This window comes from Ostrea edulis, chromosome 2 (genome assembly GCF_947568905.1).
Source record: "Ostrea edulis chromosome 2, xbOstEdul1.1, whole genome shotgun sequence".
Taxonomy (NCBI): domain Eukaryota; kingdom Metazoa; phylum Mollusca; class Bivalvia; order Ostreida; family Ostreidae; genus Ostrea; species Ostrea edulis.
The window spans coordinates 98814946-98829771 of record NC_079165.1 but is presented as its reverse complement, the minus strand read 5'-3'; the positions used below and the strand labels follow the sequence as shown (position 1 = coordinate 98829771).

Genomic DNA, 14826 nt, shown 5'->3' with positions numbered 1-14826 from the left:
GGGGTACAGAGGGATACTTGCATATGATTTTGGACAAATTGTAACAATAAAAACAAGGCACGTTTATTAATTGCTAATATCTCTACATCTGGCCAAGCTTTATTGCAGCAATTTAACCTTGACATGTATAATATTTATCTTTGATCTCCACATCTAGACCCCAAGGACCATTATCATAAAAATACTAGTACATTGTCTTAACAAATTATAGTCTAATACTATTTCCCATATATTCCAATGTAAAACATTGCACATCTACTTTGGCCCCATACTGACCCTCTGAAACATGTTATGAATAAACATAAATCTACACTACAGCCTTGACTTTTATATAAATTTTGGACTCCTACTGTTGACAATTGTGCTTTCTGAGTCCATGATTTGGTTTTTTTTTTAAAAGTAGACAGTATATGAAAGTTATCACATATATGTGTTAATATTTCTGATGCAGTGGCTTCTAGAGAAGATTTTAGATGGCTACAGCCTAATTTTACTTTTGGTCCCATGATTCAATACAAGAATTAAAGTTCATGTGAGTGTCCGGCACATGTGAAGTACAATCTAATCAAAGTTAAATCCTGTGATCCACTCCCTTACATTGCTACATTGATTTAAGTGAGCGGATCTAAGAATCTAAACTTAGATTGAAGAGAGCAAAAAAATCAATGTTACAAGGTGGGACCTATAGCATAGAATAATTCTCTCTTTCTTTTTAAGGACATATGTGATGTTTCTCAATAATATATATTTTCGTGACATTTCACATACAATTCACTTTATACATTCTATTTTCTTTCTATGAAAAATCTTGGAGTATATTACCAGGCCTGTTTTAGAGTTGGCATATTTTGATAGTTCCTGGTTGTTGCAATTAAAAAAGTAAAGTCAGCTCTTATGTATTACAGAAGTATGTATATATGGACATTACAAAATTATTGTCGCAAAAAAGGGAGAAAAATCTTTGCAACAACTGGGGTTCAAACCCGGGACCCTTGCTTATTAGTTAGGTGTTCTAACCACTGAATTACCCAGACTGATATACAAAGAATGGTAATATTACTACAATATAATATTCAATCCCATTTTGGAAATCATGCAAGAACTTTTCATATCTCAAGGAGATGAAAAAATAATTTTTGAGAAATCGTCAGAAACACTGCGTATGTCCTTAAAATCATGAATACAGGTATGTACATAAGAATCTCTTTATAGGTTATCTGTTGAACAATAATACATTTTTGACATGCTGAAGGTGAAGATAACGAATAGTGATCAATCTCATAACTTCCATAAGCAATACAAAATAGTTGGGCTAACACGGACCCCTGGATATACTACATTTCTGACATGCTCTTATACAATGCACTACAGATATACAGACTTGTTTAATGGACCACGACAAAACTTCTCAAGATTGAGAGTTTGAGTTTTCGAGACCAGTATGAAAACTGGCACTTTGATTGATTGGGTTTTCACTTTCACACTATTAAACTGCATATAATGTGTGTTGGTGCTAAAATTTATAATTTCATTTTCCTGAGTAATATGTATATTTGATTTAAAACTTTGTTTCATCAGAATATGAATAAAGAAAGTAATTATTTTTGTTTGTGTTTATCTATTCTTTATTTGTTGCAGTGAAAAAATTATATAATGTAGTTTTGCATTTCATAATCTTCATTTACCTTTCAAAATTTGATAACCTTCATTGATAACTTATTTGGCTGATTAATCCCCAGGTTGGGATTTCTGATGAAGTATCAATGCTAATTAACAAGTCATCAAGTTGTGTTGTCCTAACTATTAAAAATGGATTCCTCACAGGTACTAATCAGGTCACAAGTGACCATCATCTTGTACATAATAAGAATTAGCACTTTTAAGGCATTGAGAGTAAATCTTTAAGAATTACATATATTGGGACTAAAATTGATCAGAAGATAATTTCTCAAGATCAAGAACTTTGAGAGATTGAAGTTGGAGCCAGATCTTGAGTCACCCCTGTACATGCATCATCAACACACCTGACTTGAATCTCAGACTTCAGGGGTTTTTTTTGTTGTTGTTGTTTTTTTGTTTTTTTTTTAGAAATCCAGGCCTGAAGTAGTTCTGTGTATTACCTTTGGAAACTCTGGTTCATGATAAACTATTTGTGGAATGAGTTGATGATGCAATCTTCTGGCATCAACCGCTTCTTTTATATTGTATCCAAACCACAAAACATGAGCAGCTATCTGAATTCAAATAAAAAAATTCTAATCAAATTAACACCATTACAATCATTAGCCTACCTGTAGGCATCACGCATATTCTACAGCAATTCATGTGAAGTCAATACAAGCTTCTGCATATAATTATCAATTTTACGTATTGTACCCATGTGGTACTTGAAAAGAATATTTCAAAACAATTTTCTATTATTATCTTTTATCATTATAAAACTTTTGACCTCTACCATGGTCCCAACCTGGCCCCTGGGACCATGGTGTGAACCTGAATCTACTCCTCATGAGCATGCTTGCATATCAATTTGACAATCTGTATCCTTGTGGTACTTCAGGAGAAGATTTTCAAATAATTTTCAAATACATTTTTCATAAAACATCGAACCCCTGCTGCAGCCCCACCCTGGTTCCAGGTATCATGATTTGAACAATCTTTTATAGAGAAGCTTTAAATGCATTTATAGCTTTCCTGGTCTAAGAAAAGAACACACCACCCAATTTTCATTACTTTTAAACCCCCCCCCCCCACCTCAGAAAGTAACATGGACCTTTATTTGAACACTTTAATCCCATTCACGTTTTGCTTTATTCCAAGTTTGGTTGAAATTGGTCCCATGGTTCTCAAGAAGAAAATATGAAACCTTTATACACAAGATGGCAAACAGACAAATAGACAGACAGAAGACAGTCAAATTTCAATCAGAAGGGCTCATGTGAGCTAAAAATTGCTGCACAACTTATTGTGACCTTTTTGTCAAGTAGGAGATCAATCCTTAATCCAAATTTATACAGCAACATATTTTCATTTCCATCTCTATGACCTTGAAAAGTAATAAGTGTCCCCACTGCCAGATAGACATCATACTTGCACTACAAATTTATTTGACCTTGATTCTTTATTACTTTGGCTCCATAAGCAGCCTTTACATCCAGTAGGATGTGAAATGGGAATAGACAAATGTACACAAATATATCACCACAAAAATTGTTAGAATTTGACCTTGCAGTCTTGTAAAAAAAAAACCAACAATATAAACTTTATAATATCAAGCCATACATATGCTGTGGTTGTTGTAATCCTGGATCCACCCGCGGCACCCACCACCATCTTTACTTTCTTTGTCTTATCAACTAGGACAGCTGGACACATGGACGACAATGGCCGCTTCCCAGGTCTGATGAAGTTGGATGGAGAGGGAGGGATACCAAAGGCATTTGTGATGTTAGGGGAGGAAAAGTCATCCATTTCGTCATTGAACAGTATTCCTGTTCGTTTTCCTGTCACACCTGAACCAAATCTAAAATTCAGAAAATTATCACTGAAATTAAAAACAAACCCTTTTCACATAAGACTGAATACTAATTATGAGTTCCAAAAATTCAATGTGTAGGATCACTTTAGACTGAAAAATGAGGACTGAAATGAATAGACAACGATATCCTATATCCAGATAAGGAAAGATGGGCCAATGTCATAAAATGCAATTATAGTAATACATGTAATGTGATTATTAAAAATTAATACAAAATTGTGTGATATTACAAAAGCAGATTTCTGTGTTAATTAATAGAACATTCAAAAATTTTAATCAAAAATTTAAACAAGAGGCCCATGGGCCACATTGCTCACCTGAGTCACCTTGGCCCATATCTGAAGACTTTCCATATATACACTGTATTTGCATGTAAAACCTTAGTCCTTATTGTGTCCCCAACCTACCCCTGGAGGCCATGATTTTTATAAACTTGAATCTGCACTTTGCCAAAAAGCTTCATGTAAATGTAAACTTCTTTGGCCTAATGGTTCTTGAGAAGATTTTAAAAGATTTTCCCTAAATATTAGTATGTAAAACTTTGATCCCCCTATTGTGGCCCCAACCTACCCCCGGAGGCCATGATTTGAACAAACTTGAATCTGCACTATGTCAGGAAGCTTTCATGAAAATCTTAGCTCATCTGGCTCATTGGTTCTTGAGAAGAGTTTTAAAGATTTTCCCTATATATTTCTATCTAAAACTTTGATACCCTATTGTGGCCCCAATCTATCCCCTTGGGCCATGATTTGTACAAACTTGAATCTGCACTATGTCAGGAAGCTTTCATGTAAATGTCAGCTCTTCTGGCCCATTGGTTCTTGAGAAGAGGATTTTTAAAGATTCTCTCTATCTATTCCCATGTAAAACTTTGATCCCCTATTGTGACCCCATCCTACCCCCGGGAGGCATGATTTGAAGAAACTTGAATCTGCACAATGCCTGGAAGCTTTCATGAAAATGTCAGCTCCTCTGGCCCAGTGGTTCTTAAGAAGAAGACCCTACCCTAGTTCTGGAGAAGAAGATGAAAATGTGAAGAGTTTACAACAACGACGCCGATGACAGACAACGGACAAATTTTGATCAGAAAAGCTCACTAAAGCCTTCGGCTCAGGTGAGCTAAAAATCAGTCACACATCAGCGACAGAAGATATGTTGACCCTTTTCTTATTCTATACCTTTTCTCTGCCTTAATGAAGAAAAGAGAGTACACTTACTGATACATCCTCTATAAATAGAATATTAATTTTATGACAACAAGTCTTTCAATAAATATCAAAATAAAAGTTATAAAATCAACTGATTCTCTGTAATTGTCACACATTGAATACACACGGTCTTTAGTTTGTGCATTGACCTATTCATAGTCTATGAAATCATGTTTAGAAAACAATTTACAAATAAATCATGTAACATATTTACTGCACATCAGCATTGCTAAATGTATTTACAATGAATTTTGAAATACAGGTGACTCTCGACGGCCCGAACTTCGATCTCTCGAAGTGAAATCATGGTCCCGATTTTTTTCTCTATATAACAAAGCAAATTTACTGTCGATCTCTCGAACGTTCGATCTCTCAAAGTGAAGTTGGGTCCCATAAAACACATTTCATTGTTTTTCACTCTCGATCTCTCGAAGTGGTGGTATCGTATACTCACTGGTACCCAAGTGTGTAATAATTTCCGTTTGGACCTTACCTACATTTTGTTGAATGCCGGAGGGGTAATTAGGTGTTTACATAGTTGAAACATCGCCCGTGCTTCTATGTGGAGGTGACACACTTGAGTGTATAATTGGCTAATTGGTCAGTTTACACCTTGCACTGGGGTTTTGTGTCGGGATGATTAAAATTATATATAATCCGACTATGAATAAAATCTATGATTTGTTTTGACGTGACAGCGAAAGAGTAAGTTTTATACATCATTTAGAGATCTACTGACTGTTAAATTTCTCGAGTTTGTTCTCTGTGTAAAGTTACTCTAAAACATCGTTTTACTCATTCGTTAGAATTTGTGCTTTGGGTAAAGTGACATAACATTGTGCTCTGTTTAGTTTGCGATAGTAAAGCTTCATCGGAACTTGGTTTTGTATGCCTATCTAAGCATGATTGAAGAACAAATAAATACATAAACTTTGAAATGATTTTATTAATGCAAAATAAGGTTTTTTTATTTTGATATCAAATTAACTATCGGACGAATATGAAGGAAAACATGTGGAAACGTTATCATATGATCTGGTTACTGTAAAATCTTAACCATACCGGTGGACCTTCAATTTCCAAATTTCGATCTCTCGAACTCTCGATTTCTCGAAGTTTTATCAAGGTCCCTTGAACTTCCGATTTATCGAAAGTCACCTGTACCTTACATCTCAAACATGTTGTTAGTTTAGCCAGGTCTAGCAAAGAAAATAAATCTAAACGCACAGGTGATAAAAGTGTAAACTAACCCTAACCAAGTTTTAATACATAATATGCCCCAAAATTAATTTCATTTCTTATTAAAGGAATTTGAATTACATAAGTTAACAGTGGATAATACTGCAGTTTCTCAAATCCTATTTAACTGAAATGGTTCTAGAAATCATTCGTAGTTTCAATGCTGTGAGGTTTAATTCCACTACCTCACCCTAGATGGACATAATGCAATGAACTCGAGCATGATGGACACACTTAGCCATTTTCAAACTTTTAAATTTATTGAATGAAGCTCAGCTGGTGCAATAAATCGTCTACTATATGGTAAGCACACCTAAGCTCTACCCCTTCGCATTTTAACTAGATTTACCATTCAGTCAACTTCAAATGAAAAATGCTGCAGCCATAATACAAATATGAATATGATCCCAATGAAACTTACAACAGATTGACAGTTGTTGTTACAGACACTGCTATCCCATCATTCCCTAGCACTGACAAGTGAGCTGTGCTAGTTTTCAGCTTGTGATCAAACACTGGTCCATAATATGGAGTCCCGTGTGTTGTGTTATCCCAGATCCTCCTCCTTATTTGATTGGCAAACTCTCTTGATGTTAAGTTCTTCACAACCTGAGAGGGAAAGAATCTGAGTTAATCGTACATACAAAATATTAACAAAATCACAAAGGAATTTTCACAAAAGAGATAGCAATACAGGACTTTTGAAAAACTACCCACATCTTTAAACAGCTAGTACATAATTCACCCCTGAGAAGATTATATAAGGCGTTTTTATCATTAGGTGCTGTTTTATAACATTGATTAGCAAACATGGCAAATGTGCTAGGAGTTATAGAACTTGAAACTCAATGGAAAGATGGACAGACATTGCTATACCTAAATACTTCCTGTGAAAAGACTGATCTTGAAAATCCATACAAACACTCTGTAAAATCAGAAGGTTCTCAATAAGAATGTGGAAGGATTTCACTGAGCAAATCATGTACACTCCAAGTAATATTTCCTCAAATTGGATAAGTTCAACCACCTGTACTTTTCTCAAAAATTGAAGAAAATCAAAATCCTTGCCACATGCACATCTTCCAATATCAATACAAACACTCTGTAAAATCAGATGGTCCTCACTTGAAAACTGTGTGAGGATTTCACCTGAACAAATCATGTACTCTCTTTGTAATATTTCCTCAAAACTGACCAAGTTCAACAACAGGTAATTTTCTCAAAAATTGAAGACAATCCAATTTCTTGCAACATGTACATCTTCAATACCCATGCTAACACTCTATATAAAAATAAAAATGTTCTCACTTGAAAATTGTGGGAGTAGTTGGACAGGCAAATCATGTGACCACCATATAACATTTAATTTTCAAATAAAGGGAAGCACTCCTACAAGGAAGGTTGTTGAAATGGGACAAAGTTGTAACATCATTTACAGTGACCCACTAAGAAACTACATTGCAAGTTTCAGCTTGATATGCGACAGAGAGATAAAAATAGAAACAAAAAACCCTGAACAGACGGAAAAACGGACGTACAGACATCTTTGTACCACAATACAGTGGAGCCTCGGTAATCCGGACGCCATTAATCCGAACGCTTCACCTTCCGGACGATTTTTCTAGGGAACGGAATTTTAATATGTTATTTTGCATCATTAATCCGGAAATTTGCGTTCCGGATCCGGACGGTCATTAATTACTACAAAACATTAAAATGCATTGAAAATTGTACCGTTAATCCGGACGATAATTTTGTTGAGGGAAGGTCTGTGTCGGTCAATTTTAGCAAGACGTAAATTATAAAGAAAACAAGCCAAACTGTCTAATAGATGCGATTATCTGTATCCTGTCAACACCAGGTGGTGTGTGATGATATGTCAGTTAGATAGCGCATGTCGATCAAGACATTGTTGAATTTTGTGAATAAATCTGTAGCATATTATTGTATAGTCTTGATCAATAGTCTAATAGTGTTAATAAATTAAACATCATGCCGTAATGATATGATATTTATTTGTAGTGCTAATATACATGTAAAATGTAAGCATGGGCAAATACACTGCACACGTATATTTCAATTTTAATGCTTTGAAATGCATGTAAATGTTAACATTATTATAATCTATTTACTAATGCAAATGGTTAAATCCAATGATAGAATGCGTTTAATTCATTACGCATCAATAAAGTAAGCAGATTGGTTACTTATGTAATGATAGAAAATATGCAATTCAATTATCCGGACGCTTCATTTATCCGGATGATTTTGCTGGGAACCAAAGTGTCCGGATTAACGAGGCTCCACTGTACATCCTGTCTAAAGACGGGTACATAAAAACCTTATCCTATAAATTAAAGATGTATGAATTATTCCGAGCATCTTTTTTATTTTAAAAAATATTTATATCTTCTGTTTGGAGTCATGTTAAATATTGCTTACAGTTTAAGAAAATCATTTTCCCAAAGGTAAATAAATGTATATAATAACATACATGTACATAAATTAAAAAAAATACAATTTATTGTTAAAATTTTAAAAGATGCACTGTGAATATAACAAACATTACAAAATTAAACTGAATTAGTCATTCTTGGCTAGAATCTCAAACAATCACATCAGAATACCTGTACATACCTCTGTGACATTTGGAACAAATGCTGGATCTCCGAGCTCTGATCTTTGGGCATACGCAAATTTAAAAGCCTCAATCATTCTATGATAAGCAGTAAGGCGTGACTCTTTGGTTTTAAGGCTTTGGGAAGTCATATTATAACCTGCCAACAGATCACAGAATGAAACTGGGTTTGAATATAATTGAATCAAAATATGGTTATAATAACACAATCAAATCAATTGCTACAAAGCATTCTAATGATATTTAATACAGGAGATTCTATGGCACCAACAGCAGCCAGTACAAAAGATAGCCCACCGTCTAATATATCAAGTATGAATGAAAGTACAGCTCCGCTGGCTGGTGGTCTGGGGCTGTAAAGGACACTCCCATCCTTCATCGTTACTTTCAGCGGTTCTTCTATTTTTGCATTGTACTGTGTAAGGTCTTCTTCTCTTATTATAGATTCTAAAGTGCATGTAGTTTTATCAGTATAGTTTAATACAAAACAATTTCAAAATAGAGTATGAATGATACACATTTTCAGTGTGAGCGATTGAGACACAGCGTCTGAAAGCCGATTGTATATACTGCTATCACATTTTTTTCAACATTTTACACCAATTTCTTTCATCTTAATTACATGTATTCTAAATTAAGCCACAGTAAAATGTTGAGCAATTAATTAATGCAACAAAGGCACAACAGATACCAATATTTGCTCTTTTAGCATTTTGTGTGTAATTATCTTACACACTTACTCTTTTCTTTGAGATCTTGTAAAATATCAAATCCTAGACTTCCCTCTGTTACATTATAAAAGGCCTGACCACCATTTGCTGCCAGTTTCTTGTAAGTTTCCGCCAATTCTGGAAACTTAATCATGTCTCCCTCTTTCAGCATTTTTTTAGTTTGGGGATTCGAGTAGTGTCTCCTGAAATAAAAGTCAATTTAATTGTCTTTTTCTATTCATCCCTAAAAACCATATATCATACCCCCATATTCTATATGCTGATGATGTGGTAATATTTTTACAACAAAAAGTACCATGTGTCTTCATCCAATCTGAGAACTTTCTCGGCAGATTCCATCTTTTCTGCCAGATGTTTGGTGATCCGAAACCCATTTTCAGCTAAATCGATACTTTCCTTAAACAAATCCTTCCAAGGTAGCTTTCCCCATTTATTCCAAGCCTCCATGTATCCTTTAATTTCTCCAGGAACCGCTATACTAAGTCCACCTAAACAAACATAGGTCTGTCATTGTATCATTTTAATTCAATCCATGAAAAATATACGTATGCAGTTTAATATTTCATAGTGGTAATATGAGAAAATTATGTTGCACAAAAATTGTCAAGCAATATCTTTTTAAGTCCATATATCCATACATTATATCAAATCAGTAAGCTACAATCACTATGGTTTTATAAATTTTCTATTTTAATATTTGCTTCATCAAAGAAAGAACTACGCACAATAACTCTAGATTCCCACCTACATTTTCGACTCGTATATTTAAAAAAGCTTTGCAATTTTGCTAATGATATTTTCTTAATGCAAAGTGGAATCCATTAGTAATTAATTATTAACTTTAATACCAGTGTTAATTAATTGCTCTTAATTTCAACTCCTTTTGATTAGGGGATAGAAAAATATGTTCCTTGAAACCGGGCTTTAAAACGTCATATATTTTAAAATCTTTATTGATACAATAAATAACCATTTAATTTTTCAAATTACTTTATATCATTGAGTAAAAAAAGGTTAATCTTCATTTCTCACACTTTAACCTCATTTGCAATTGATCATAGAGTGAACATTTTCCCTGTGTCTTGGTCTGTAAACATTATATGTTACCCCAACAACAAAAGTTTTGGTATGAATTTGCTAAATGACAACACCTGCAAAGGAATGGGGGGGGGGGGGGGGGGGGTTGTTAAAAATATTTTCCGTTGATTCCTATAGTGAAATACATTATTTTAACCCAAATTATAGTGTTATCTCTCTTTGCTTTGTCAAATAAATCAACTTTTATGAAAATTCATATAAATATCTATACATGTATTGTCATGAAAAATCATTTAGAAATGATAACTTTTTAAAAATTGACCAGAAGGTGGGCGGTGAAACAATACTATCGTTTGCAGTTCTTAATAGAAATTTATGAAGTCATATTGATATCTCAAAGTATTCATGTTTTGGCTTTGACATTATCCATGCATTAATGCCATCTTTTACCTTTCTTCCTTTTAACAAAACCTTTTAAAAATATTTTCCGTTTTCCATCGATTCCTAGAGTGAAATACATTATTTTAACCCAAATTATAGAGTTATCTCTCTTTGTTAATTCAATCTTTTATCTTCCTTCCTTTTATCAAAACATTTTCTTTTATATTTCTATTATATGTATTATACAAAGGTAAGTAAAAACTGGCTCTACAACTCAAACACTTGATTGACATTTTTAAAAATTTGTGTACATGGATGTTGAAAATTATGAATAGTGGGAATATTTTGAATTGTAAAGCACGTGTTCTACAGTGACATAACAATGTTACAAGAACAACAAATAACATACGGTATGGGAAGGACCAATCAGGGATTTCATACACATGAAAAAGAAAAACTAACATAATAATCTGACATGGTATCAACATATATGGTATTCAAGAAATGAAAATACACGAGGATGAGGGCATGAACTGTAATACTTCATGCCAGTATCTGATTCTTCTAAATATCAATTTAGTTTAAATTGAATTTCATTTTAATATCAAAAGCATTAAAACAGATGTTGTCAAGTTTGACCCCACCCTGGAGTCAGAACCCCAGGATCATGAAATTTACAATTTTGGTAGTGGCTTTCCTGCTCTATATATGTATTTATTTTTTCTTACAGATGTATGGTTGTAGAGAATATTTTTGAAAATTGGTCAATTTTTAGCAGTTTCTGCCCTGCCCCTAAGGCCCTGGGTGTCAGGAGTCCTGAAATTTACAATTTATGTCCCCTTGTCCCAAAGATGCTTCATACCAAATTTGAATGAATTGGATGGATAAGTTATCAAGAAGTTAGAAATGTTCAATTATTGATGCACAACAGATGCAGACCAATAGCAACAGTTCATCCAATCACTCAATTCCAAAATTTAAAGCACAATCTGTAAGCCTGCATCCCATGCATTGTTTGATCTGAGGTGACTTACACATTGTTTGAAAGTGGACATGCACCAATGATCTCAACTTGTTCATTCCTCTTGCAAATGTAAGCTATAACAAGCATCTGCAACGTTAATTTAGTATGCATTTTTAAATGCCACTGTTACTTTGAAAGAACAAAATAATTTGATGTTGGCGAGGGAGGTGCTCATATAAACCTCAGGATAGCTGCAGAATTGTAGCTCTTTGAAAAATATTGGGATAGATCATGATCTGATCTGTCTCAATATTTTTCAGACAGCTACAGTTCTGCAGCTAACATTAGGTCATCAAATTATAAAATAAATATCTTGCACCCCTAAATGCAACTTCAATGGAAGGTTGGTTCAGGTGGGGTCTGTATTAGTTACCTTGGGAATGTGAATGAATCCAAAAACTTTAACCTGATGAATCCTCCTAAAAATATACACATATAGGTCACACTCAACATCCAAAAAGTGCTTCCTTGAAATATGGGAATGTGATCACTCAAAAAACTTTAACCTTCTCTTAAACTGTATAAACCAATTCAGCCTCCAAATCCTATTGGCCATATTTAGCATATGAAGCTAAAAAAAAGCTTAAACTTATATTTTTTTTTACAATGACTGACAACCAACTTCTCCAACTTTCATTACTGTTTCTCATCATTGATGTTGGTATGAGAGGATCATTGGCATGGAGGGATCGAAGAAAAAGTATCCAGAAGAAGGGAGAAGAACCCACATGTCTGAGTGAATGATCAACATACCCTGTTACAGAAAACAAAATATCAATCACGAGGACTGAACCAAGGTCATAAGGTGAAAAGAAGTGAGCTATCAGGACATCCAATCAGAGCAATTTAACCAAAATGTTGACCTTATGCCAACACCGACACTGATGCCTGGAGGGGCATTACATGAGCTCTCCCTGATCGAGAATATCTGAAAATGTACACCTTAACCAAAACAAATTTTTTTTGACTCAACATATAGAGAGTGCCTATAGTAATTTTAGGGAGCAAATTCATTTCTACTTTTACTTTAACAGAACATACAATATGGGCTATATATCTATTTAACATACCATATTCTGATGAATTGTGAATCTTTTCATACATAGTTTCAGTGGAATCCAATGGTGCAGATTCTCTAGCATTAATCACTGAGGCTGTTCCACTCTTACTGAAAACAAAGAAAGTATATTTCAGTGGAATCCAATGGTGCAGATTCTCTAGCATTATAATGGTTACTCGATCATCTTCCCAATTTAGTAAGTAGATCAATTCTACTATCTGATGTTTGTTTATTTTGTTTATTTATTTAGGAGTAGGCACATATACAATATAAATACAAGACAATATCACGGAGGAACACATAGTTAAAACAAAAGTTGTTGTTTAAAAATACATAAGATAAAAAGGTAAATTTTAACAGCTATTTGACTTTAAGAGCACAGTGAGTAAATTAATGTATATGCCTATGCCAAGGATAACCCATGAAAGCCATATAGCTTATTTCCAATGGGGTCCATCTGATCTTATGTTATGACATACACACAATATATTATCATTATTAGCATAATAAAACAATACAAACAAAAAGATATTGAAAGACATTGATTTGAAACACATAAGAATACTTTAAATATATATATATATATATATTTTTTTTAAAGGGGCATGGACACAATTTGAGCTGAAAATTTTCAAATTTTATTTTTTTTATTTTTAATGTTTACAATGCTTACCAAAAGTGTTTCAAATGGTCAACCAAAATTTGAATGTCAGTTGTTGAGTTTCAAGTGAGATATAGCACTTCCAATTCTTTGTTATATAAACATGGCTCGTGCCATATGTTTTTGTTTACATATAGATTGCTAAATGGAAAATATCGTGTTTAAAAGAAAATGAGATGTGACAAACACTTAGAAACTATTTCATTGTGTTCAGAAATAACTTATAAATTGGAAAATCTGCTTTAAACGAAACTTTTACTAGTATATTTAACTTATGTAAACATAAGCATGACACAAGCCTTGCTTACATAACAAAGAATTGTGAGCTCTGTATCTGTCATGTACCCGGTAACTCAACAACTGACATTCAAATTTTTGGTGGCCATTAGAAATACCTTAGTTAAGCATTCTAAACATTAACAAGAGGCCCATGGGCCACATCGCTCACCTGAGTCACCTTGGTCCATATCAGAGGACTTTCTATATATATTTGCATGTAAAACCGTAGTCCTTATCATGGCCCCAATCTACTCCTGGAGGCCATAGTTTTCGCAAACTTGAATCTACACTATGTCAGAAATTTTTCTTGTAAATGTGAACTTCTTTGGCCCAATGGTTCACGAGAAGAAGATATTTGAAGATTTTTCCTATATATCTGTATGTAAAACTTTGATCCCCCCCTTGTGGCCCCATCCTACCCCCAGGGGCCATGATTTGAACAAACTTGAATCTGCACTATATCAGAAAGCTTTCATGTAAATATCAGCTTTTCTGGCTCAGTGGTTCTTGAGAAGAAGATTTTTTAAAAAAAATTCCTATATATTTGTATGTAAAACTTTGATCCCCTATTGTGGCCCCATCCTACAACAGGGGGCCATGATTTGAACAAACTTAGCTCTGCTCTATGTTAGGAAGCTGTTCATGTGAATATCAGCTTTTCAGACTCAGTGGTTCTTGAGAAGAAGATTCTAAAAGAATGTCCCTATATATTTGTATGAAAAACTTTGATCCCCCCTTGTAGCCCCATCCTACCCCAGGGGCCATGATTTGAACAAACTTGAATCTGCACTATGTCAGAAAGCTTTCATGTAAATATTAGCTTTTCTGGCTTAGTGGTTCTTGAGAAGATTTTTAAAGATTTTTCATATATATTTGTATGTAAAACTTTGACCCCCTATTGTGGCCCCATCCGACCCCTGGGGGCCATGATTTTAACAATTTAGAATCTGCATTATATAAGGAAGCTTTCATATAAATCTCAGCTATTCTGGCTCAGTGGTTCTTGAGAAGAAGATTTTTAAAGATTTT

At 34.0% G+C, this 14826-nt stretch overlaps 1 protein-coding gene across 4 annotated transcripts in view; it reads right to left on the bottom strand.

The window, feature by feature from the left end:
* Positions 1-14826, bottom strand: part of LOC125678967 (glutathione hydrolase 1 proenzyme-like) — a 42347-nt gene that overhangs the window by 5724 nt on the left and 21797 nt on the right. For all 4 annotated transcript variants that reach the window (XM_048917792.2, XM_048917794.2, XM_048917793.2 and 1 more), the window contains exons 5-12: positions 12868-12965; positions 9650-9842; positions 9364-9536; positions 8921-9070; positions 8623-8762; positions 6407-6594; positions 3283-3523; positions 2121-2234 (exon numbers count right to left, since the gene is read on the bottom strand). In XM_048917792.2, coding sequence (XP_048773749.2) covers positions 2121-2234; positions 3283-3523; positions 6407-6594; positions 8623-8762; positions 8921-9070; positions 9364-9536; positions 9650-9842; positions 12868-12965 — 1297 coding nt within the window. The remainder of the gene's footprint in view (positions 1-2120; positions 2235-3282; positions 3524-6406; positions 6595-8622; positions 8763-8920; positions 9071-9363; positions 9537-9649; positions 9843-12867; positions 12966-14826) is intronic.